At 38.1% G+C, this 25381-nt stretch overlaps 1 protein-coding gene across 9 annotated transcripts in view; it reads left to right on the top strand.

Annotated features, from left to right (window-relative positions):
* Positions 1-25381, top strand: part of OTOGL (otogelin like) — a 95913-nt gene that overhangs the window by 23900 nt on the left and 46632 nt on the right. For all 9 annotated transcript variants that reach the window (XM_049791962.1, XM_049791966.1, XM_049791967.1 and 6 more), the window contains 9 exons: positions 958-1135; positions 2080-2204; positions 3993-4202; positions 4996-5161; positions 6277-6351; positions 7709-7761; positions 8444-8606; positions 11912-12019; positions 13287-13425. In XM_049791962.1, coding sequence (XP_049647919.1) covers positions 958-1135; positions 2080-2204; positions 3993-4202; positions 4996-5161; positions 6277-6351; positions 7709-7761; positions 8444-8606; positions 11912-12019; positions 13287-13425 — 1217 coding nt within the window. The remainder of the gene's footprint in view (positions 1-957; positions 1136-2079; positions 2205-3992; positions 4203-4995; positions 5162-6276; positions 6352-7708; positions 7762-8443; positions 8607-11911; positions 12020-13286; positions 13426-25381) is intronic.

A 25381-nucleotide genomic window follows, 5' to 3' on the forward strand; every position in this document is an offset into this window, starting at 1 on the left:
TTTTGGCATTCACAGCTTCCTATGGCAATGAGTTTCATAGCTCAGTTGTACTTTCAGTTATGTTGACAGTTCTGCTTCATAATTTCATTGATAATTTCATTTTATGTCTTTTGAATCAGTCCCTATTCACTTTCTTCTCTCTTTTCATAGTCTGCGACAAATATAATCTATGACAAATATTTTGGTGTCACGTTCTTGATAGCTGGGTGTATCTAGTAAGGCTTATCAGCCAAGACCATCTTTAAGATCACATAAGCATTTTATCAGCCTCTTCTCAGTTTATGCACCTGAGTGTGTCTGTGTGTGCGCACACAAGTAGGGGCTGCTGGTGAAGGTAGATCTGCTTTAAGCCTGCAGCTGCAAGTAGCCCAACAATGTGTAGCAAATGAATGCTGTGACTGTGAAATTTCCATTTCCTCACATAATGGATTTGCTGGGAAGGAAAGCTGGGAATTTGATAGGGCCTTAGTTCACATACAGTCTAAGGAAGGAGCTATACTGATGTCATATCAATAGCAGTAAGAGAGAACCTTCTATCTAAAGATTGCAATACGCTTTACAGACATCTGTTAATTAATCTCATAAGATCCCTGGAGACTAAGAAACAAGTGGTTTCTTGTCTTGTCTTCTCATTGCCAGAGGCATGCTGTTGCATTGCTTTTCTCTAAGAAAAATGAAATGTGAGAGTAATTTCTGGATAACTCACAGGTACAGAAAAGTGAGAGATTTTTTACTATCGACAGTAGCTGCAATTCCTGATTTGTGTTGCTAATGAAAAAGATATGTAGTCTCATAAATTCGGATAGGTAATGGGTGAGGTTATTTGGCTGCAGGTGGGGTTGTGCATAGTATCTCGCTTTATTTCTGAGTTTTCAAAATCTATTTTGTTTAAGGGGTAAACCAATACAACCTGGAAATTGGATTTCAGTGACTTTGTTTTTATTTTGCTATATGCAGGTGCTATTGAAATTCAGAATATATCTTCTTTCTTTGTTCAACTGAAAACTAGTTTTGGTTTGAAGATACTGTTTGCTAAAGATGGAGAGAGGATCTATGTTCAAGTTGATGTTGGCTGGAAGAGAAGAACCTTAGGACTATGTGGAACTTACAATGGGAATTTAAGAGATGATTTTCTGTAAGTTGCATATTGTACATTTAGACTGTGCTTAATAACAAGTCAAAAGTTTTGTTGAATGTAATCATCTGATCATTTCATCAACATGCTCATACTTTGTTAAACTAACCAATACAAAATCTCTTAATTAACATGAAAATGTTAGTCACTTTTTAAAATATGAAACTCATAAATTTAGCTAAGTCATTCTAAACTGTTTAGCTAAGTAATTCTAGAAAACTACCATATTATTTATAGAAGTTCTGGACGATGATATTGCTTGAATGCAGGTTTTTTCCTCCCTGCTGCTCCCCTATCATCAGAACAAATACATGAGCACTGACAAAAAGAGTGGATGATAGTACTAGTATCATCCTTACCTGATTAACACTTACTACTGCTTCATTCCGCCCCCCCCCCCCCCCATCAAGTTTTAGTGGGGAAAAATCTAATTCTGAACCCCAGGAATGGTTTAATTACAAGGGCACACTTTCCTTCTTCTTTTACTTCCTTTCCTCCAATGTTCCTCAAGCTATAATATCATAAAACTTTTCTAGGAATAACAAATGCTTTTGAAATCCTTGGTGAAAAACAGCACCAAATGCAAACAGCCCCCCTCTAGAACACTGAAATTAGCTAACAGGTCAAATTTTTGACATTTCACTGGATGAATGTACTCCAATAAGGCCAAATTTTCCTCTCATTAATGTCTCCTCCATCTGATTTTAGAGTACTTGAATTAAGCGTGAGGGCAGACTTTGAGTGTAAGAATATTTTTGCATGAGTAAAATATTGAGGAAAAAGCTTCACGTGTCTCTTCTTGTAGAACTCAGGTGGAAATTCTTTTGACACATTGAATGTTCAATGTGACTGTGCACCTAAGGCTTTCTGATGTTCTTGTGTCCTCACAGATGTAATCCATAAGGTCAGCAGGACACTTACAGTGTTGATCTTTTCCTTTTCAGTTCTCCAGCAGGGATGATAGAAGGGACCCCACAACTTCATGCCAATGCATGGAAGGTTTCCTCAGCTTGTTCTGTGCCTATCAATATTCCTGTGGTTGATCCCTGCAATGTTAATCAGCAAAATGGTATGTTTTCACACAGGAGTCTGGAATTAGCTGTATCTTATTATTATGGGACATTTTTTGTTTTCTCCCTGAATGAGTTGCACATATATGTATTTCAACTTCAGTTTTAGATGTGCACTCTTCCTTTCCTTTTTCTTTTTTGGCAAAGACAATTCTTTCCGTACATGTAGCATGTAAAATGAAGTAAGTCCTTTGTAAATACAAGCTTAGAGGATCATTTAATGCTGGGTGTACTGGGCGTGAGTCCTAAATTCTGCTGTCTAAGATATATGCAGAGTGCTAGGCAGAAAATCATCTGCAGTCCTGTGTATTATGCCAGTCAAGAGGAATGATGGGATGCACATTTGTAGACTGACAAAGAAAGTACAGGAGACAGTGCCTTGCCAAGGATCAAAAGTCCTATCTCTGGCTTCTCTATGCTTGTTGTATTAAAAGTTTCCTTATCCTCCACCTATGCTCTCTGACACAAACTGATGCAAACAACCCGAGATCCATGGATTTGTTCAAATTCCTGAGTAAAGATTTAGTTTTGGCTGGTTGATGTGCCTATATTTTGCGTTGAACTTTCACTGTCTCCTCCTTTCTTTTCAATTAATGAAGACAATGGGCAGACAGTAGTTGCCAATTCTGTCAGAATTTAGATTAATGTTTTTAATGTTTCAGACATAAGGCCTCACTAAGGATGTGGGATTTGGCCATATTTAGAGCCTGTGGGAGCAAGCCTAGAATAACCATAAACTTTTAAGAATCTGGGGCATTCTAAGACTTTTTATGTCCTTTAGCATTGGCTGTCTTCTAAAGCAGTGCATTTTAGCCAAGTTAGCTCTCTCCAAGATACTTCATGCCTCCACTGTACTTCCTCAGTGAAGGTGGAGTTTGACATAAATGTAAGCTGCTTAGAGCAGGAGGGTGGACTACATGAGCTTCTGAGGTCCCTTCCAGCCTGAATTTTCCTGTGATCCTCTAATCATCACTGGAAAAAGCAGCCCCTGAGTAAGTGGTCCTGCCCCATGCTACCACCCGAGCTAAGCCAGCACAAGCATTTTTCCAGGTCTGTGATGATCTTAATCTGATGAAACTAAAAAATAAATGATTGTTTGTTTGTTTACTTATTTTGTCAGGTTACTTTTCAACCAAGTCAAGTTCACTCTTTGAACCTGAGAGACTCCAGAAATCCTTGTGTCAGTGTGTGTATGTGGGAATGAACAGGGAGGGTGAAGGGTAGGGACACCCTTTTAGCAGCAAAATTGGCTTAAATGTGACGCACACTATGGTGTTCCTGAGATATTCCACCACGTGTGGTGGTAGTATGCTTCAGTGGTAGGAGGAGGGTCTGTTGGTGCTAGAAGGGCAGCTTGGGATATGGCCAGCTTGGGACCTGCATGTGCTCGAGCTCCAGTTTGCAGTGCTTCCTGGGTCCACATGCCAAGAAGTATATGACCATTGCTGATTTCAAAGCTAAATGAAACATCAAGTAGGAAAAAACGTATTCTAAGCTTTGGAGGACTCTTCTAACTAACTCTTTTGAAATATTATTTTGCCGTTTGAGTTTCCTGCGCTACTAGAGGAAGGTGTAACTGGTTTTATATAGTTATTTTTATCTTAAGTGGAGTATATTATTGAGGGAGTTGCTTACAATACCAATTTTAAACTATAGAACTTTGCAGAAAGGCATTGTGTACAAGTTTTTGTGGCACAACTGGCTATGTTTGGTTTTAATATTCTGTGCTATTCATTTGACTGTTATATTAAAATGGATCTGGCTAAAACAAGGTCACCTTCTTTTAGCTGGGTATGCATCTCACTGTGATATCATCAATCAAGAAGTTTTTGCTCCCTGCCATGCCTACATCAGTCCAGGATTATACTACCAGCTATGCCGCTTCGATGCGTGCAAATGCGGAAGCAGCTGTTTGTGTAATGCTTTGGCACACTATGCTTACGTCTGTAGCAAGCACGGGGTCATCGTTGACTTCAGATCTCATATTTCTTACTGTGGTGAGTAACATTTGCAGAATGGAGTATCTTTTAGAAATGTGTAAAGTTCTACAAGTACCCTTTGCTCCACAAAATGCAGGGATTGACCTTTTTTTGCTGGAAACTAGAATTGTGCCATGAGCTAATGGTATACTCAGGGGTGAATGCTAATAGCCTTTATGTTGGGCATCTGAGTTGGGGAACCTGAGCTGCCTCACAGGGGTGCCTGTACCTTTCCTTTGCCTACAGAGAGAATTTAAATTTCTGTCTTTGAACTCGTAAGTCATATGCAAGCCTCTATTAGGCTAAAGTAGTCAGGGAGTGGCAGGAGCAGGGCTGTACCCTAAGGGAAGGCAAGCCAGGGTGGCAGGGGCTCCCCAGGGCCACCAGGACAGGGTGGGCAGTGATTTGCCAAGTAGGATGTAGCAGTGATTTAAAACAAGGCATTTCTAAACTGTAGAGTAATGCCCTAACCTTAACTGGATCATTCTTCCTCTCTTAGAAGCCTGAGTTACTAGGCAGACACACCTACCACACACACTTAACATATATAAAGAATAGACACCTACTGCTTACAAAATAGACAATTCCAGCCAAGGAATTGCCCAACATAAACCCACCCGAATCTAAACAATTCTAACTTAATAAATCAGTAAAATAGCATATTTTTGTCATGCATTTTAACTCACCCCAGTGCAGCAAGAGACCATTTTGCTTTGCTGTTTTGCACTCCCGTAATATACTGCTTTTTTTCCTATTTTTCACATTTGAAGAGTATGTTGTTCTCCCTTCTCTCTCCCTCTCTCTCCTCCAGCTGTGATGTGTCACAGTGGTATGCTTTATCATCAGTGCTCTTCTTTTTGTAAACACTCCTGTGCTTCACTTTCTATGGCAAATATCTGTGGTGATGACTGTGCAGAAGGATGTAATTGTCCTGATGGGAAGTATTTTGAAGAGTCGGTCAACTTTTGTGTATCAATGTAAGTCATAAGAAAATAGAACATACGTGTAGGCACATTTTCCTCTTTCCAGCAAGATTTAAAGTAGTTTTTCTGCTGTTTCCATCAAGATGTAGACTGCCTAAACAGGATAGCAAGCAATATGTGAAGATTTCATATTTTGTACCGATAAATAGTGGGGCCTCATCTGGTATTGTGTGTACAGCCATCTACTGCACTTGAGAGAAGATATGTCACACTGCTTTAGAGAAGGGTGCTGAAACTTTTTTAATTCATGGGAAAGCATTTTCACGTGAAAACCTTGCTTTTAACACTTAAGAAAAAATGAGAAGGAATCTACATAGTAGCAGTCCATAAAGTCAGGGATAGTATGGAGAGAGTGGCTAGGAGTGTCTTTTTTTTCTGTCTCACAATACAAACCCCTTCAGTTATATGGAAGGAAATGGTCAATTAAAGGAAATAGTTTTTGTACATTGTGTACCAAAATTTTACAGCTTACTGCCATAGGGGGTTACTGAGTGCAGGTACTGAATTAAAAACTGGAATGAGTATTTATGTAAATTTCAAGATTATACAGAGATATTGCTGTTCATTGCGACATGTACTTTGGAAAGATCAGTAAAGTTCATACTGTAGGGATAAAGGCTGTTTTAAACTATTAAAGAGTTTGAGGTAACTTGGTATTCTCATATTTTTGCATGGTTTCTAGGGAATTCTATTGCTATTTCCATCCCATCTGCCTCTTACCACAGACAGGGTTAATGGATTTTGCTATCGTAATTCCTCTGTCCCATGATTTTGACAATACTTTGAATGGGAACTACATGTTGCCTTACTACTGCTGTAACTGGGAAGAAAAACTCTTTTCTATAAGACTAATGCACAGAAACAGCAAATAAATAATAAGGAGATTGAGGAAAACCCTGGTTTTGTTGAAGATGGCAGGAATTTTGCCACTGACTTCAATAGTCAGAGCATCATCCTTTAGTTTTTGCCTTTAGAAGTATATTTTAAATATAAAGATTGAGTTAATGAATTATAAGGCCTGCTTATCGTAATAGCTTGAAAAATGGATTGCCCTGAAATCCCATTTTCTCTTGCTTTTGTATCTACATGCATAAATATTCTTTTAACAGATCTGCCTGTCATTGTCATTACAAGGGGAAAGCTCTCCAGCCTGGAGAAGTCCTCCCTACGCCAACAGGCTCCTGGTAGGTTTGAGCACCAAGAGTTTTATCTTTCATGTATCACAGTTTGGATGCTACTCAAGAGCCTTGAATCTTTTTTCACATAGAATGAATGTCTATTGTATCAAGATTTTATTTTTGTTACACACTAAGTAAAAGGGAGTCTAATATAAATTGGATTATGTACTTGCTTATTTTAACGACAGGATACCTGGAAAATTCTGTAAGCCAGGGACTAAAGAGTATGTCAAAACACACACATAGAGGTTGCAGTCCTGTTCCTAGACCTGGGGGCATTATGATAGCAATATGAGGTTAGTTTCGGAAGAATAAACAATGTGATTCTATTTTGGGAAGTTTTTCAAACAAAGGCTTGCAGGGAGCTATGCTTGTGTCATTTTGTATTATTAATTCACGATGGAATCCTGACTTCACTGAAACAAGTGAGGAAACCTCCCAGGTTTAATGGTCAAACTTGTTCATTTTATAAGAAATGCACTCAACCTGCTGATTTAAAATCATGTCTGTGACTTGAGTATCAGGGTTGATTCTTGCTGAGGTCTTACATATTATAGTTGTTATAACTAAAGCTTGGTAATCATGTAGTTCGAGAGGTGAGAGAAGGGGCTTCATTTTTCTGCCACTGCTATGCCTCTGCAAAGCTTTGGGTTTTTCACAATATTTTTTACAATGAAAATGAAAAAATGAGGACTAGGTTTATTGTCAAATGTGGTTTTTTTGTAATTCTGTATTTTATTATAAAAAGAATCAAGCTGTGTATCTTAACATCTGTGCAACAGGAAATTTGTATACTGTATCCTTCCATATTCACAATGGCAGATAAGGTTTTGTGTTACACTGCCAGGATCCTGAATCACCTGGCCCTACATTCCCCCAGAGGCTGACATACTCAGCTTCTTTTTTATTTCGGTGAACGTTAGACAATTAAATAGTACATAAACTGTAGACATTCGTCTGATCACCCCGTGGGACTCGGCACAGGGTCCACCATACCCTGGGCCACAGAGCACTGACACCAATATGAGGATGCTGCAAATGGCGTTTATTCAACTGCGTCACGCCCTTATATACTGTCTGTCGGTCATCCCGCCTCCTTTAACCCTTCTCTTTCCGTACATCGCGAGATCTTCCGAGCGCCAATCCCTACAATAAACACCTTTGTGAGTCTGGGCCCTCATTACAGATCAGCGGTTAGAAAACACCAACAAAATATTGGTCAGAACTCATGCTTTTGGTTTTTAATCCTCCTTCTCCTGATTTCTGTTGTTTAAATTGGGTTAAGTTGTATTGTCTTTTTTAACATGGTGGCTACAAAACATTTTCCCCTTAGAATAGAGATGGGTGTGCTTTTCTTTTCCAGTCAGTGTTTCAATGGAACAGTGAAATGTATTGAAGCCACTACAGAAAATACAGGTAATTTACAGTCTTTTTTTCATATTACAGTTGCACAGAGGAAGTTTCTGACATTGAATAGTAATTTGTTTTTCTCCTCCTATGTATTTTCATTATGAGATATTTAATATCATAATACATTTGAAATAGGAGCTTAGGAGCACTCATTGTCTTGTTTTTTTCTTTTTCCTTTTTCTGTAGCACAAATTGTACTAAGTCACTTGGGAAATTAAAAAAAAAAAATAATTACATGTGAGGTGTAGATCAGTATGTTCTCATGGGAATACCTAAAATTAGGCTCACTATCCCTGTTTAGGAAGCCTTAAGATCTTGACTTCTAGTAAGTAAATTTCTAATTAATTTCTAATGGATTTAGAAGAGATTTCAGTACACTGAAAATTATGCCACTTCTAAAGATTCTGTCTACCTAAGGCATAATTACTCCACCTTTAAGAATTGGCTGTGTGTCAGATCCAGATGCTTAATATTAAGTTTTCATCTTTTTTACATTAAAACATATATTAATTTTATATTGCTGTAATATAAATGAAATTACAGACTTTTATTCAGATTATATTCTTATGTGTACTGTAATGTAAGCTAACTGTGCATTAAAATAAATAGATTGCGAACAAAAACAAATAGAAAACCTGCAGTGTAAAAGAGCAGTTGATCTCATTTAACTTGCATTTTGCATTTGAAGTTCACATATGCCCTGAAGGAAAAATCTACTATGACTGCAGATCTCCTGTGCCTGGATTACCAGCAGCGGGTGTGAATTGTGGGATCTCTTGTGCAAACCTTGCCATGAACTTCTCCTGTGTCCCCTCACCACCCTGTGCAAGTGGCTGTATTTGCCCCCCTGGGTAAGTTTTGGCAGGACAACCTGGAGCACAAGTCATATACCTATTTTTCACAGTTTAACTCTGCACATTTTTTTTTCTTTTTAAAGTCCACTGGTATCACACCTCTGATTTTGAAGCTACTGTTCTATAAATTTTTGCAGATGTAGAGTCACAGTTGAAAGGCCAAGTTTTTTTTTTGTCTCTGAGAGCCCTTTTCTCCTTCCTGCTGGTGTGAGGCTCCATGATATAATGATTTGTCAGTTGGAGTCCTACAGTTTCTCCATCCTGAGACCATGATTCCACTATCCCATGAGATACCCATCTTGCTACCATTCTGATTGGCTGGTATTTGGGACTCTCTGGGGAGGAGATGACTCCCACCACTTGCACTGTATATTTTATTTGAGTGTAGAAGCAAACATGACAAAAAATCATAATGTAAACCATCTGTGTTCCTTCTCACTGCCCAAATAATTGTCTCACCTAGACTTCTACTCAGGCTTACAGTATTGATGCCCAACCTGGGGCAGGGAGTGGGGAGGTGGCGGGCTGGATCCTGCCCACTTCCCCATCATTCTCTCTGTCCTTCTAAACTCAACCAAAGTTTTTGTTTTCTCAACTCATGAATTTGGATTTGGTGCCCAGAAACAGTCTGCTGAGCTTTGCAGGGGTCATATCAAAGTACAAGAGCTAAAAGCATTTGTTGTGAAGTTTCTGTCAGGATCACTCACTACTTCCTCCATCTGTTTCCATTCCCCCCCCTGATACCTGCTGCATGCACTTTCAGATTTGAAGAGGCAAATATGCTGTGCAAATTGCTGCAATTTGACCTCAGGTGGAGTGCTCCCTGTTCTTTCTCAACATTCGATTTTATTTCACTGTGTGTATCCAGTGGTCCCCTGACAGTATATCAGTTGTACACAGATCAGAGTGTAATGAGACTGCCAGAATTCCCCTTCCAGCAACTTGTGATGTTCACGGATCACTAAGTACTGGTGAAGGACAGATTTCAGGCACAGCTATTTAAGATTTCACTGGTTTTTCTTGCCTGGTATTCTGTAGTCCTCTACAACCTCTGCCTCAGCTGAGGAGTTAGCTTTCAAGACCATTAGTGTTACAGGAATAAACAATTATTTTTAACACAAAAATGCCTGAATCTGTACAAGGGATCATATAAAAATAGTAAATTTTTTACTGAAACATCACCATGATATTTGCGTGAACTTAAACTAGCAGCACAGTCATGAAAGTTCATTTCAGAATTTGAAATAATCAAAACATAAGTTGAAAAGCAGAGCTAAAGCCCTGCTCTCACAGTCAAGAAGTATTATATCTTTTCAGATTGAATGTTACTTATTTTCTGAATTATAAACTATAAAAGGGGTACAGACAGGCCAAATCCCAAGTTTCTGTCAAATAATGGAGTAAAACACAAGAATTATTTTGTTAAGTAAGAGAATAAACACTTATTTTGCTATTAGACAGAAAAGTATATGTGTAACATTTAAGCAGTTAGGACCATCATCGGTGTTAAATTTTATTTCTGAAGCCATTATGCCTTTCAGACTCATGGTTCCGAGAAGTGAGTATGGCTTTTAGCTAGGAAGGGCCCAGCAGGGTTATCTTAAATATTGCATTCAGAGTTCTCTTTTTTTAATACAAGTAAATGTTAAGCGTATACCTCATGAAATTAAATCTGTATGGACAAGTCATAAAAGCCTTGTTATGAGAAGTTTTACTTTTATGTCATTTTTTAATTCTCTTAAGATGCTGTTCTTCTCTTTGTTTCTCCTTTCCCACCTTATTTCTACGACTACCCATTGTTTGACCCAATGACCTAAGTTTTTGGGTTGGAATCTTGAATTTTCCTGGAGACTGGCACCTTATTCTAGCATCCCAGGTATTTATGGTGCTCACAAAGTAAACCAGCTTGTGCATGGTATTGAAACTCTTTCCTTTGGAAACCCATGACAGGATGAACTCTAAGTATGCAAAAAGTGGTCCTTTTAAAGTAAAAATGTTTTACATTTTCTATTGTTAAAATTCTTGCACAACAGCTTGTGGTTCTTTTAGTCAGTAGTTAAAGAGGTGACAGAATAAGAAACACTGAAAGTCTCTGTTATGCTATTAAAAATTGAAAGAATAGCTCAAAATTTCATGAGGAAATGAGCTGAGAATGACAGTAAATTCATCATCCAAAGATACACTGAAAGTCACCCTAACACTGAGCTGGAGATATAAAAGAATAAGTTGAATTACAGAAGTACAAAAGAGTAGTATGGAAAGGGACCGCATGGGGCTGAGTTATTCTCCTGCCCTTAGGTAGCATCAGCAATATCTGTTATTCTTGGCAGGTATTTAACTTCCATTGACAGAGACTCTAAACGACCTTCCCAAGCCATCTGTTCTAGTGCTTTCCTATCTTTAACCATATTTCTGAACACTTGACTCTTTTACTTAAAACCAATTAATCTTTAATGAACTGGTAATTATGGGGAGAAGAAAACTCTAATCTGTGTGTTCCTTTTAACTGCAAGTGAAGCAATCTCAAGATCATACTTTGAAAATACACCTCTCTATACTCTGAAACATGTGTTGCAATGGCAACTGTGGGAATGGCTGCCCTAAACAGCAGCATTGGGAGTGTCAGTAACATTTTTTTTTAAAAGTTAATGTGGCTAAGCAGATGGAAATGAGGACATAGCAAAAAGCGTTTAACCACATCTCAGGGTCACTTATTCATGATCTAATTCATTTGCTGCTTTTTGCATTAAATGCTCCTGTTTTGTCTTAACCTTGTTAGTTGTTTCCACTTCTCCAGGGTAGGCAGGTAACCTCCACCACCGCCCTTCGTAAACTGTGTTTCTTTTGTGCTGCTAACTCTGCAACAGGTACCATAGCCCAGGTCACTATCCTGTGCTCAGAAGCTCAGAACGGCTGCTTCCCTGGGACAGGAGGACAAGGGAGCAGCAGAGAGGGAAAGGCAGCCCGGCTGCAACCTCAGCAGCGTGCGTAACACACAGATGCTCCATAGTTTGCAGGGAAGAGCACCTAAACTACCTGCGCTCTTGCATAGGAGCTGCTGCCCCACACCAACATACCCCTTTGGAGGTAGAAGGAGAGCTGCAGCTTTGAGCTTTGCGAGGTCTCCAGCTGTGCTCAGTGGAGATCATTTGATTTGGACAGATTTTATTGCTGAAACAATTGTCCTTGGCTCGGATGGAAGACAGGTTGCCTGTGGCAGGGTTTAGACAATACACTCCACATTCTGTTATGTTGATCTACTTGTGAATTTACACTTTCATCTTAATTCTTTTATTTTGAAGGATGGCTGAACATAGAGGGAAATGTTATATTCCTGATAGTTGTCCATGCACCTGGAAAGACAGGGAATTTCTGTCAGGAGAAGTGATAGCTACACCATGTTACACCTGGTGAGTGACATGCATTTTGCATACTTCCAAATCACCTGGGTCTAGCCACAAAGTGAAGTTGATACAGAAAATGTGTTGAGTACATTGAAAATCAAAAATGTACATGCTTGTTTATAGACAGTTACAGTATATATCTTTTATTATGCTCACTAATAGACTTGGAAGAGTACGCAGACTTTTAGATGAATGCTTCTTCAGGTCTGAAAAAGAAGCAGAAGATACCAGAGTTAAAAAGCAGTCAAGAACAAATGCCTGATTCCACATGTATCAGTTAATCTCTGAAAGAAAAGGCATTTGGCATTTTGGAGAACAGAATATCATGAAAGACAACTAAGGAGAAAAAAAGAGAAATTAAATGTGTGACAGTGGTAAATAGCCTGCTCCTTTGGGAACTGGACTGTGCAGCGTGAGTTACCAGTCAGCATGAGCGACTGTATAGGAAGAAGATGGGCAATAAAAAAAAACTTTAAAAAGCATTAGAATTGGAAAATGAGCTAGCACCCAGCATCTTTTTTTAAGGAGTCTTACCTGACTCATATTAATGCAAAACAGTTCTTCATCCATTGTAATCTGCTAGCCAAAATATATATCTTCAGTTAAGTATATATTTAATAATAATAAAAAAGTTTGGCATGGCAGCTTTTAATCATTTAAAAACTTCATTGGCAAATCAACTGAGCTTATACACTTACACAAGCAAAACTAGGGGCTGTCAGTACTACCTTCATGCAAATTCATGTAAGTCACTGAATGTAGCCGACAGGAAAAGTAATCCTGCAAAATACCAACATTTATTTCTTAAACTCATTCCATACTTGTCTGATACCCTGAAATCTTACAGGTAGCCACTGGAGGTCTTTTGCATTGCATATGTGCAGATTTTTATCAGAATTTCTTGAGAAAAAATATAACATTGATGTTTTATGAATGAGCATGTTGTGGCATTGGTGTCTTATTTAAACTGGAGGCAGTGATGGAAATATTTGCAGTAGCCATAAAATTTTTAAGATTTTACATTCATTTCTTATGCATTTTTATTGTACATATGTGCTGATGGCAAAATGCTCAACACTCTTCTGCCATGGCATCACTAATAACTTCAGAAGCAATCTACAGACTAGCTCTGTGTTTCAAGGTCTGAGAATTTTCTTCCTTTCATGAATTTCTTTATGACTTGAAATAAAGAACCCAAGAAAGCTTTTTCTTGAAAATAAAAAGTAATTGACCCTTCTAGTGAGAAGATACTGATTGTTAATTTTCCTTACAGTGTTTGTCGGAGAGGGATATTCAATTGCACTAGTTACCCCTGTCCTGCTGTATGCACTATTTATGGAGATCGACATTATTATACTTTTGATGGATTGGAGTATGATTATGTCAGTGACTGCCAAGCTTACCTGCTAAAGGTAGGAAGATTGTTCATGTATTTTCATGTAACCAAGTGAAAGTTTCTGTAAGAGGGCAAGTATTTTGAAGATTGGGAGATGATCTATAGAAACAAACATTAAATAAAACAGGTGCAGAACAGATGTGTCTGAAAGGAAGAATCTGTAAATGACATTTCGTGCTCAGCCATTTCAAAATGATACATGGGTGTGTCCTTACGTATCTATGTAGTCTAGAGAAAAATAGAAAACAATGTTTTCTGTTCTACCTTAAGCATGCTTTCATCACAATGAGCAAAGAATAACACTACAGAAACTGTTCTAGGATGAGGTATAATCTATAGATTTATTTAATAGTTTTCTCTAAACTCTGCTTGGCAGAGGGTTAAGGATGACCTCTGAGGATGCTTGGAATCCTTCTTGAATGTGATCTGCATCTGATCTGGAGTGTATGTGTGTAATAATATCAAACACAATGATTTCATAACTCAACAATGAAATCCTTCATTGAGATTGTCTGGCAGCTACGTGCTGATGTTCCTCATAGCACACATTTACAGTACATTGCTAGCTTTTTTTGTTTAAAAATACCATTACTGACATTTAGAAATATATTCTATTACTAACAACACTATTGTTTATTATCATTGTTGCTATTATTAAGGCTAAGAGTCTGTCTTCTGAGTTACAGTAATGTGTTTAGAAGAATACTTATTTTCTGTCAACCCTGACCGTCTAACCTTAAGAAAAAGCATGGTTTCTCAACAAGGACTACTGCAAATAGTTTATTTCATGTATGCTTTAGTAGAGTATTTACAGCTGTGAAATAAAATAGATCGGTTCCAGATTTTTTTCTACGTTGAAAAAAAAAAGAGACGTTTGGTAACGATAATAAGAATACCTCATAGCAAACTCCTGGCATGTATCATATTGTCTCATAAAAGAGCTCTTACTCTTAGAGGTATATGAACCTTTGCACAAACCTTCCTCCTTTAAGATGCAAAAAAATAGGGGTTACTTTACCTGTAAATCATCTTGCCTGTATGATGAGGTGGAAAGGTGGGTTGTCATTTCTTAATTCTTATGCCATCCAGCCAGAGAGGTGTGTAAGACAAATCTATGCTGCTTTTTTAAAATTTAGTATGATACTGGGATGTTTTGCTTTTACAATCAAATGTCACCTGCCACTCTACGGCATAAGAAAGTACCTATCTATCTGGAAACAAACCATGGGGAGCATTTAGAGTCCAAGAATAAAGTTGGCAGCCACATAATTAAGGCATGTGGCATGCTGCCAACAGGCCTTTCTTCAGGTGAATGTGATGACACAAATGATGAAAATGCTGCCTATGTAGATCTGCTTTTCAGACTCTTCAAACTTTTTTCAGCTTTTCAAACTGTTTTTTCCCCAAACTTAGCTAATGTGAGAAAGTATGGCCTAATTTGTTCATCGTTTTTGTTTACTCTTTCGTATATGGAAAACTTTCATGATCTATATTAAAGGACTGTTTATTACAAATTAGGCACTGCTTAATTATGTCTGGAACAAACATTTTTGACTGTGAAATGTTTGGAGAAGTTGGGGGGGGGGGGGGGGGCAGGGGAGAAACAAAGGATGGGATCATATGGCAGATGCCCAAGAGTTTTGAGGGACTAAAAGACAGAACCGATGAACTATGTGATGTGTGATCCTGGAATCAGAGGAATGGAAGATAGCAGTATATTTTAAAAGGACTCCATGGCTGAATTTGGCAGGAACAGACCAATATGTCTGATTTACATATGAAGGAAATTAATAGAAATTCCAATAAAGAGAATTTACAATTGGGGAAGAGTTGAACTCTTTTTTTTTTTTTTTGGTGAAAGAAATTTATGCTTGATGAATCTTCTGAGTTATTCCATGAAGTCAATAAACATATGGATGAGGATGATCAGGTCAATATGTGTGTATTTTAGCTTAAAGTCCTTTTGGAGACAGATTTCAACAAATATTTTTTAGAGATTTGTGTCTCATAGGATGAGAGTGAAGATTCTTTGAGACACGAATTAAAAGTTAGAAGTTAAAAGATAGGAATAAATGGACTTTTTGTAGAATGGAGGAATCCTGGTGATATCCCACAGGGATCCATGCTGAGTCCTGTGTTCAGCATCTTGAGAAACAATTTTGAAAAGGTGGTGTGAGGATTGAGGTGGAGTATGCTGATGGTAAAGAATCAGCCTGAACAGCTGAAACAAAGACAGATCACCAAAAGGTTCAGAAGGTCTTATGGCAGAAAACACTGCATGATAAAATGGAGGATGAAATTCAACAATGAAATATGCAAATCAGTGAACAGAAAAAATAACTGTAACTATGCTACCATGAAGATAGGCACTAAATTAGCTACTACTATGCAGGAATAGAATTTTATGTGAGAAAAATATATGAAACAGATGTAACTGGCATCTTCCTAGTGGCAGCCTGAGTGATAATCCAAAGTGTCATCCATCCTCCAATTTCATATATGCTTTTATTTGCAAGTACAGAGTTACACCACAGTTGTACCACGTACATCTATGCAGTTGTACCACATACTGATGTGGCTAAACTACATTATATGTGCAGACCTGACATTATGATGAGGCTGCTCCTTTTTTGAAATACACTTTGTTGTTCCTAGAGCAGAGGTTTCCATGGCTGTTTCTTCATAATCATCCTCCTTTACATTGTGGCCATGTGCAGTGACATTTTTTTAATAGTGGTATCAGAGCAATATAATGAGTCTCCCTTGAGCTACTCTTTGTTCAGAAGGTATGCAAGAGAGCCCTGTCTCTTATAGCCTGTTATCCAAATAAACAAGCCAGATGAAAGGTGGGAAAGTATAGGTAGTTGCGAAAGTTTAAATGCCTTGCCTAACACCTTGGCAAGGAATAGCTGTCCGGGGCAGTCTTGCCACCTAAACCATGCTACCTGTTCTACAAACCAACATGTTTTTGTTTTGTTTTGTTTGTTGGGTTTTTTTTAACTTAAGTCATAGAATGGTTTGGGTTGGAAGGGACCTTTAAAGATCATCTAGTGCACCCCCCTGCCATGGTGTGTAGGTGCTGTGTGCTTCATGTTCCCCACCTGGAAGTTATTACAGAACATCATAGACTTGATAGTTGCTAGTACACAATCCATTGACTTAATGGTAGTTCGTGGTGCTGTTACAAGGTTGATTTTTATGGATGACATGTAAAGGGCTCACCAAACACCTGAAATTGAAACAGCTGGAGTGGTTGTAGTATTGTATATACGACACTGTAATAACTTTGTCCTTTCCCTTTTACTAATCTTTTTCCTATGAGAAGTGGACCGCTTTGTCTTCTGTTATCTTATATACTCTAAACAAAGGTGTTGTAGTGTGCAATAAGGAAAATGACAACTACAATAAATTTGTTGGCATACTAGTTCCTCCCAGATGTAGAACTGAGTCCAAGAATTATGATCTGAATCCCATGTCCCCAGTGGCATGATAATGCACTGTTCCTATCCACGTTACCAACCCTCACTGTTTCATTTGGCTGTTAACCTCCCTAAATGTGATCTGTTTGAACAGCTCTTTAATTTGTCCCTGTATTGTGCTGTAACAAACAAAGAAGTCATCGTTACCTTTTACTATGTTTTTAATAAGGAGCTCTTGTGCTCTTATGGGCAAAAAATCAAGTATCAGCTTTCAGCCAATTATAAAACTTCAAACTTTGTTTTCAACACCGGTATCATCTGTCAGGCCTTTTTGTTTAAGGTGACAGTAAGTGTATGAAAAAGCCCTTTATAACTAGTTCAACAGATATATCTATCGGTCAGAAAATGACCAAAAAATATTTAATGCAGCAGTTAAGAAAATTAGGGCAGTAGTGGCTCATTAAATGATAACTTCATCTTTTTCAAGGAATTAGGAGTTACATTACACACTGAGAAGTAAAGTCCCTGTATGAATAAATGACAGTCACAGGGAAGACATCAATATTTGCTTCTAACATTTTAAAACTTCAGTAATTTCAAAGGAAAAAAAGAAAAAAAAATAGCAGACCAATTCATTTAAGTTTTATCAGTGTAGATCATGTAAACACTTCATTTTAGCTAATCGGAATACTGATGAATTTAAGCCAACCAATTTCTTAATTTAAAAGATTTAAATAGCTTACTTCCATTTTCTTGTGCATTTTGTCTTTGATGATGCTACATTCTTTCCTTAACAAAATGTGTTTTTTTCCTAGCAAACTTTTACTGTGTGTTATTTGTACTTGCAGTCTATTTCTTCCCATTGCCTGTTCCATAGACTTCTGCTTTTATAGTAAAATTGCTGTCTTTCTATCATGTGTTACCCTTTTTCTAGCTTTGTGGTGGTTTTCAGTCCTGCAGTTCAGTGCGTTTATTAAGGCTTGCAGGGTCAGTGTCCTTGGAGCCCCTCAGACTTGTTCTCTTCTGAGAAGCAGAATTACATTTTCCCTGACTTGGGGAAGTCTCCAAGCAAGAGTTTAGAGGGATAGTCTACCTGTCAGAATATCCTTGAATGATAGGGAGCTCTGTTGTAATGCTTATCTGCCTTTTAAAAGAAAACCCAAAGCAACCCACTGAAGTCTTTCCATTAACTTTGTCAATAAGGTTGCCAATAAGGTCCTAAAGCCAAGAAAAAGGACTGTGTGACTCCTATATCCTGAAAGATGGAGGTCAGAAGAACTAAGCCCTCATCCTCAAGTATTCACACTTTATGGATTAGTCCCAACTTTAAAGTATGCAGTAAAAATATTTGCACTTCTTTTCATCTGACATTGGGGGTTTGGCCATTTTAGTCACCTTTTAAATCTTTTTGATGTAACCACGAAGGCTCTTTTAAAGCCAAAGTTATCTCCAGATTTAGTGTGTTGGAGGGTTATGAAAGCAATGACCAGACATTTGATCAAATAATTGAACTGTTATGCTGATTAGAAGTGCAGAGGTAACTCTTTTGGGCCAGAAGACACCACATGAGAGCCCATTTGTTAAGGCAGAGGTTCATTTAACATTAACTGTAGAACCAGTACTACAGTTTCCCAAATGATTATCCTATTGATGAGCAATGCCCAGTGTTAGATACCTGGTCTGCCCTGGGGAATGCAGCAAGGGAGTTCTTTTCTTGCATACCCCATCTTTTGTAACTTGAGGCAAGCTCAAAGCTTTTAGTTTATGATGCTTTTATTAGAGTGCTTAATACAGAAGTTGGTTGATGCACTGATAATCTTTTACCCGTTACTCACTGATGTATTTATCTTGAATGGTAAATTTCTTAAATGAAACTGAGCATAAGCTGGAGCAATCACACACAAAGCAACAATTCTTAAATTACTGATTTGTCACATCTCAGGAGGCAGAGTAGCCTTTATCCCGGTTTCCCTTAATTGAATGTCTGTAATTTTTTGTGCAGCTTGTTCCAACATAATTTGTGCCAGGTAACCAGTCTGTAGATCCATGAAGCTGGCAAACCTATAGAATGAAATAGTATTTTGCATGGTCTGTCTTGTAGCCTGTTTGTAAAATTAATACATTCTACTTGCTGTTAGTCACTGTATGGAGGACTAAAGCTGCAGGTTCATGGTTAACCAATGTTGTCAACTGACTGTTCACTGTTAAGAGAAATATTTTCTTTTAATAGACTCTGAAGATTTTAATGGGAAAATAAATAATGTTGAATTTGAAATTACAAATGTTTTAAATTGGAAACCTGACTCTGAAAGTAATTTTCATCTATTCAGGGAATAAAATTGTAACATGGGGTTCCAGTCAGAATGCCTTTAATTTTTTAACATATCTAATCCTCAAAGCCACATTCCAGCAAACAGTTTCATGAGTGACGTGCCAAAATATGTTCACCTAAACCACTTGTGAAATAATTTAGAGCAACAGTAACTGTGTAGAAATAATGATGTTTCTTGACAATTTGTGTGCAAATTTGTGTTCAAACAGAGAGACTACATTTCAGTGAAAATATTGTTTACGGTGAATAGTTTGCCCTGCTCTAGTTGCAAAGAATACCAACAGTTTGCTTTTCATCAGTCCCATGGTTTCGGAGGAAACCTTTCTGGACACCCTCTTTTTTTCTGGGTGTCTGGAAGTCCTGTAAGGGTCAGTAGTGAGCTCCCTGTGGGAGACATCCCCTTCCATCCTTGCCTTCAGCTGAGAAGCACAGTGCTCAGATAATGTTGACTTGTACCTGTTTTTCCATTTGTTCTACCCTTTCTGTGAGCAAAAGATTGGATTACAGTTGGCAATGGATTTATGCTCTAGTTCCATTTTCTCCAGATCAATGATTTCAGACTCAATTACCTCTACATGCCTTTCCGTCTCCACCACCTGATTCTCCAGACCATTAAATTATGCAGTGAATGAATCACTTTTCTTCTCCAACAAAGGAAAGATTTCTTTCAATTTGTGCAGATTAGCATGGAGGGCTTCCAGGAAAGGCTTGGGGAAAAGTTTCTTGCCATGAGAATGGCAGTTTGGAGGCGGTGTGTGCATAGTGTGACTCAGAAGTTGGATCCTCTTTCTGAGGAGATTGGCATTTAGCGACCACACAGCTTGAAGAAAGTGACCTTTTCACCTTGAATTTCTGGTTTTTGGTTAATGTTCAGCATCTAACAGCCCTTTGACTATACTGCCTCTAAAATGTTATAATTTGATGGCTGTCTGAAAAGGCAGTTCACTGTAAGAATGACTGACCAAGTTGGATTGCTTGTGGTGGGTACAGCTTTGTGGACTGCTGATGCCCATCTTCTGCTGATAAAGCAGTAAAAGATCGGCAAAAACCAGCACCACGTGCTGCTGTTTCAGGAAGCTGTATGGTATGTTGGCAGCTGTAAAATGAAAGCCTTTTGCTGTGTTTGAAGTGGGAGGATGCTCGGGCTAGTCACCTGTGGATGCTGCTTAGCAGTTGATGGCCTCCGACTCTGGGTCTTGTGAGTGAGCTACGACAACTGTGAATTAAATTTACTCAGGTTTAGGTCAGGATATGAGTATTTTTGTTTCTGAATGCATAGAAACTAAACCTCAGCAGTGTAAATGAACACACTTAACGTTCATTATATTTTTAAAAATAAAAGCTTTGTGCAAGTTCCATCTTTCTAGCTCCTGCCATCATTTGTGGGAGCTCAGAAAAGGCAAATTTATCACCACTGTCTTGTCCTTTTTTTCCTGTTATGTTGTGCTTTATTACTACAACCAACAATGATAAAATACTGACATTTATCATGCACTTATTAATAAAACAATACTAATAGGTCTCATGTAAATACCAATTTAGATATTTAAAACTAAGACCACCAACTGTGCTGCTGATTTGTGATTCAGAATAGTTTGTGTTGCAGAAGGTGTCACTTGGAAACAAATATTTGGATGTTTCCAAATCCTTAATATTCAGAATATCTCATTTTTAATTAGAAAGGGATTGCAGTAATGTGACCTGTGCAAAAGACAAATCTGATATACAAGCAGCCACAGCTAAGTGAAAGAAAAGAAAAACCGTTCTAAATGGTCTTTTCTCAAACCTTTTAATATAGTTCTCAAAATATAAAAAAGAAAACCAAAACCTTTCCAGAGATCGCTGATTAATCAACTTTTTCAAAGTTAAGAAAAGTTAACTTAGAACAAGGTTTTGAAGTATATCAAGTAAAATATTCCCTGCCATGTACTTTTCATTATTAGCAATAGATTTTTAAAATTATTTGGATTTTAAAAATACTCTTGACAAAACCTCAGAACACCCAACAACTCTATATTGCCATAAAATCTACTACAAAAACCTGATGTATAATAAAGGAAATATGATATAATGATTTATTTTTCTATTGCTTGTATACATACACACAGTTACTGTAATGCATCTTTCTCAAGAGTTGTTGAGAGTTTATTCTGCCTGAGGTGCATCCTTTTGGGAAGTCACTCTGAAAGAAACAGGAGAGTTATCATGGAAGCATTAGCAGACATCTGGAAGCTGTTTGAGGGTGAGTCAGTAGCCGGAATAATCTCACTCCCTTTGAATTTGCATCAGTGAAATCTGCTCAATCATGTTGCTCTCTTCCATTTCTACTCAACTATGCTACAATGCTGGAAATATGTCATACCTTACAGGTGTATTGCAAGTTTCTTTGCCATATTCCAAGTGAAAATAATCACATAATTTGCAGCTCTGTAGAAGATGCTGGGGACAAGAGCATGTGTGTGTGCATGAGCAGTTTAGCTCTTAGGTTCTTAGATCCTAGATGTGGGGGGGGTTTAATACTTGTACAGAAATACATAACATTAGTGGAAAAATAAGTATGATTACTATTCCTTTTCTCTCTTCTGTAAGAGGATCACTTACTATCTTTCTTATAGCATTGTTTCCCAAATTTCACGTGGATTTCTTCCCAAACTGAGACAGTGTGTATCAGTGCCATCTGCTGACTCCAAGCAATATTGCGCCAATGTTTGAATAGCTATGGGGAAAAGCATTTGACCATACAAATTTGTACAGGATGCAAAAGCAGGCATTAAATAAAGTTACACAGAATGTATAGATATAATTTTGAAATGGTACAGAAAAAATTATCACACCAGCAAAACGAAAGAAGCCTCCCACTAGGAGATGCTTCGTGGTGTAAATTGTGAATGAGTTTTGCATAATTAATGTATTTTCACTGATTAGCTGGAGATCACACACACACACACACACACACCCAAATGGCACAAGAAACTAACAGAGCAAGGTCATGTCAGATGCCAAGGCATTTGTCTGCTCTCCAAAAACACTTAAATATTTATGCCTAAATGCTCCCTAAATCTGAGCTAAGATGCTTTACTTCTCCTAGGATCAAGCTCACTAGAAGTAATAGTTTCAATTGTCAAGTTCCTTCAGAAGAAACTCAGAGCCCAATAAACAACCTCCAAGCTAATTTTGAGTTTCCATAAAATTTCCTGAAAGGTTAAGTATGAACAGAGCTAATGGTATCTCTGTGAAAATATGTAGGAAGAAGAAAGCAAATTCTACTTTTTAAACTACTGTATATTTTTTTTCAGTATCTTTAGAGTTTTTGGATTTGTGTGTGTGGCTATATATGAAAACCTCTAAAGAGTCATTAAAACAAAAGGAAAATAGGACTAATTATGTCTATGCAGTTCCCAGTATGTCCCTAGATGCTTTTATGGCTGCCCTAGTTTGCAAGTTAGCATATTGTAGGGGAAAAAAAAAAAGGGTGGGGGGGGAAATCGGGGTATTAAGAATGGAAAAGAATGTGTCTTCACACTGAACAGTTAGAGAGATTTTAATGAAACTTTCAAAGAGGATAAATGCAGCTACTTTTAAGTTGTCTTCTCCCAGGCTGACTATGTAAGCACACTGCACAGTCTTTTTATTGGTTGATAGCAATAGAAAATTTCTAACGGGTTATTGAAATAGAAAGTTTCTAACAAAAATAAACCCTAGCATTCCCAAGCACTACAAAAAAAAAAAAAAAAGGAAAGCACTGCTTTGCTTTTTCAGCTAGGAAGAAATATGGAAAAAAAGTGCAGTGAAGTCTAGAAAAAGAATGTCCTGAGAAGCAGGACTGACAATGAGCTTTTGACTGACTGCCCAGAGCTGTGACTCTGTCTTCCCTGTTGCTTGGCAACTCCATGTTATCACAAAGAAACTGATATTAAGTTGGAACAGACTGGATATGGTAATTTACGTGGGAAGATACTCTTGCAGTGGGAAAACCATTTTATTTCTAGTTTCTGTCAGTGTAAGTAGGTTTCACATGATGAACTGTAGTACATCCCCTGTTGGGTGCATTTTACCTAAAAAGGTAAAGAGCAACTCTGCCTTGGAAAGAGACTGTGCAGAAAAAAAAAGAAAACCAACAAAACCCCCCACCTTGTTATTCATTAGACCTGCTCCTAGTGTCTACTCAGACATTTCTTCTAGTGGTAATGACAAAAGCTTCATACCTGTGTGGATCCAGTGTGGATTAGAGAGATGGAACTCGATCATTGTCATTTATACTATCACAGTCCCTAAGAGCTGTTGAGATTTGCCCAAGACATCACCATTTTATACAAACATTAAAAGATGATCCTCGCTTTATCTAAACAGTCACTATTCTTTCTTCTGCGTTGGCAATAGTTAAGTGCCAATTTTCAAATGCACTTTATTTCTTCCCTGCTGAAAGAAGAAGCTGCACATGTAGCAGTTACAGAATAATTTGAAGACCATGATAGAAACTGTCATTCAACTTTGAATTTGGCTGGTACTGTATGGCTGGGAAAGGAATCAATTTTTATTGAGGTGCATGGAGAGGATGGCAAGGGTATGTATGTAAAGAAAATCTTATTGTGAAAACTTTGAGCCACAAGAGATAAGTAATCCATAATGGCATTTTTATATTTGGGTTTAGATCTAAGACTTAATTAGAAAGAGAGAAAGCACAGAAGACTCAGGATTTAATGCAAAGCCCTTTTTCTTAAATGTCTAGTTTACTCATAGCTCAACTGAACCACCGCCACTGTCTCTCTGCTTTTCCATCATGCATCATTTCTAGTAATTTAACACCAACATGCAGTCCTACAAGTAAGGAAATACTTCACATGTCTTCAGGACTCCCTGTTCTGGCTTTGGTCAGCAAAACACTCCCTGTCTCCAGGCTTCTCTCTACTGCAGAGTTAACTTGAAATATAACTCAACTTTTGCCCTTGGCTCAAATCCCAACCATACACAAAAACTTCTGACTTGAGTATGTTGATGCTGTTCAGCTGAAGGGATTGGCCTGGACTGTCAGAAGGCACCGGCAGCAGCTTCAATTAGCATAGCTAATACAGCTACCCGCTGCTGCTCCGCGAACTTGTCTCCATTGCCAAAAAAGGTGTATTTTTACTGTGGGATAATTAGCCTCAATTAACTCTCCTTATTTAAAATAAAGCACTCAATCTCTTTTTTTTACAGTGAAGACATTGCTTCCCTATTAACTCAGAGTGTCCCCTTTTGCTGAGGCTAAGCTAACTGAAGAGGAATGAACTCTGCGATGAAAACAGCCCACAACGTCCCAGGCATCAAATAGACCCACAGACTGCAAGCAAAGTCCTTTTCTGAACGGACTTATGGTGGGGAGGTAGTTTCCTTGCTCGCTTTTCATTTGGCCAGCACAGAATGTATCAGCTTGCATCCTATTTACCACACTAATGAGTTTGTGTCCTTTTTAAGTTACCACATCACCTCCAATAAATCCAAAAAAGCTCTGGGCTGTTATCTGTCTTGGAGGGGAATAATTATGGGACTGACTCCAGCAGCAAGCCTGGCTTAATTAATACACAATGCATTTCCCAAAAAGGTAGTGACCAATTTTTTTCTGAGTGCAACCTAAACCAACTTACAACAGAATGGAACAGATGAACTTTGCTTTACCCTGCAGCTTTCAGTACTTTTAAACTGAGTTCCCCTGCTAAATCATGAAGAGCTGATTTCCTACACCCCTGTACCACTAGCAGCTAGTGGCTAACTTTACCCACCTGAACCATTGTCTAACCAAGCTAATTGCTAACACATACCACCTGTTTCTCAAGCCCTGGCATCAGGGTAACATAAAGGTTGCAGGCAGTCTCCCATACCTTATGTTCCTTGCATTTGCTCACACTAGCTGTAGAGTGTTTCCTACGCCAAGTAGCAGCATCCTCTGGCTTGTGGGCCATGCTAGATAGACTAAGGGCAGCAAAGCTGTAGCACCTCCTCTGTGTGGCAGCAAAAATACCTCTATGCTTCCCATCACATAGGGTTGGGTTGTTTAGGGTTTTTTTTTTTTTTTGGTTTTTTTTTGTTTGTTTGTTTTAGGTTGAAAGTGCTCTTTAAACTGTTTGGTCACAGTGACTTTTAAGGAGAAGCAAAAAGCTGCTTCCTGTAGCACCCATATTTTCTGTATGCAGTGTTTCTCACTGGCGAGGAAAAATTGCTGATATGGTTTTTTTATTCTTGAA

The sequence above is a fragment of the Accipiter gentilis genome, chromosome 34, assembly GCF_929443795.1.
Source record: "Accipiter gentilis chromosome 34, bAccGen1.1, whole genome shotgun sequence".
Classification (NCBI taxonomy): domain Eukaryota; kingdom Metazoa; phylum Chordata; class Aves; order Accipitriformes; family Accipitridae; genus Astur; species Astur gentilis.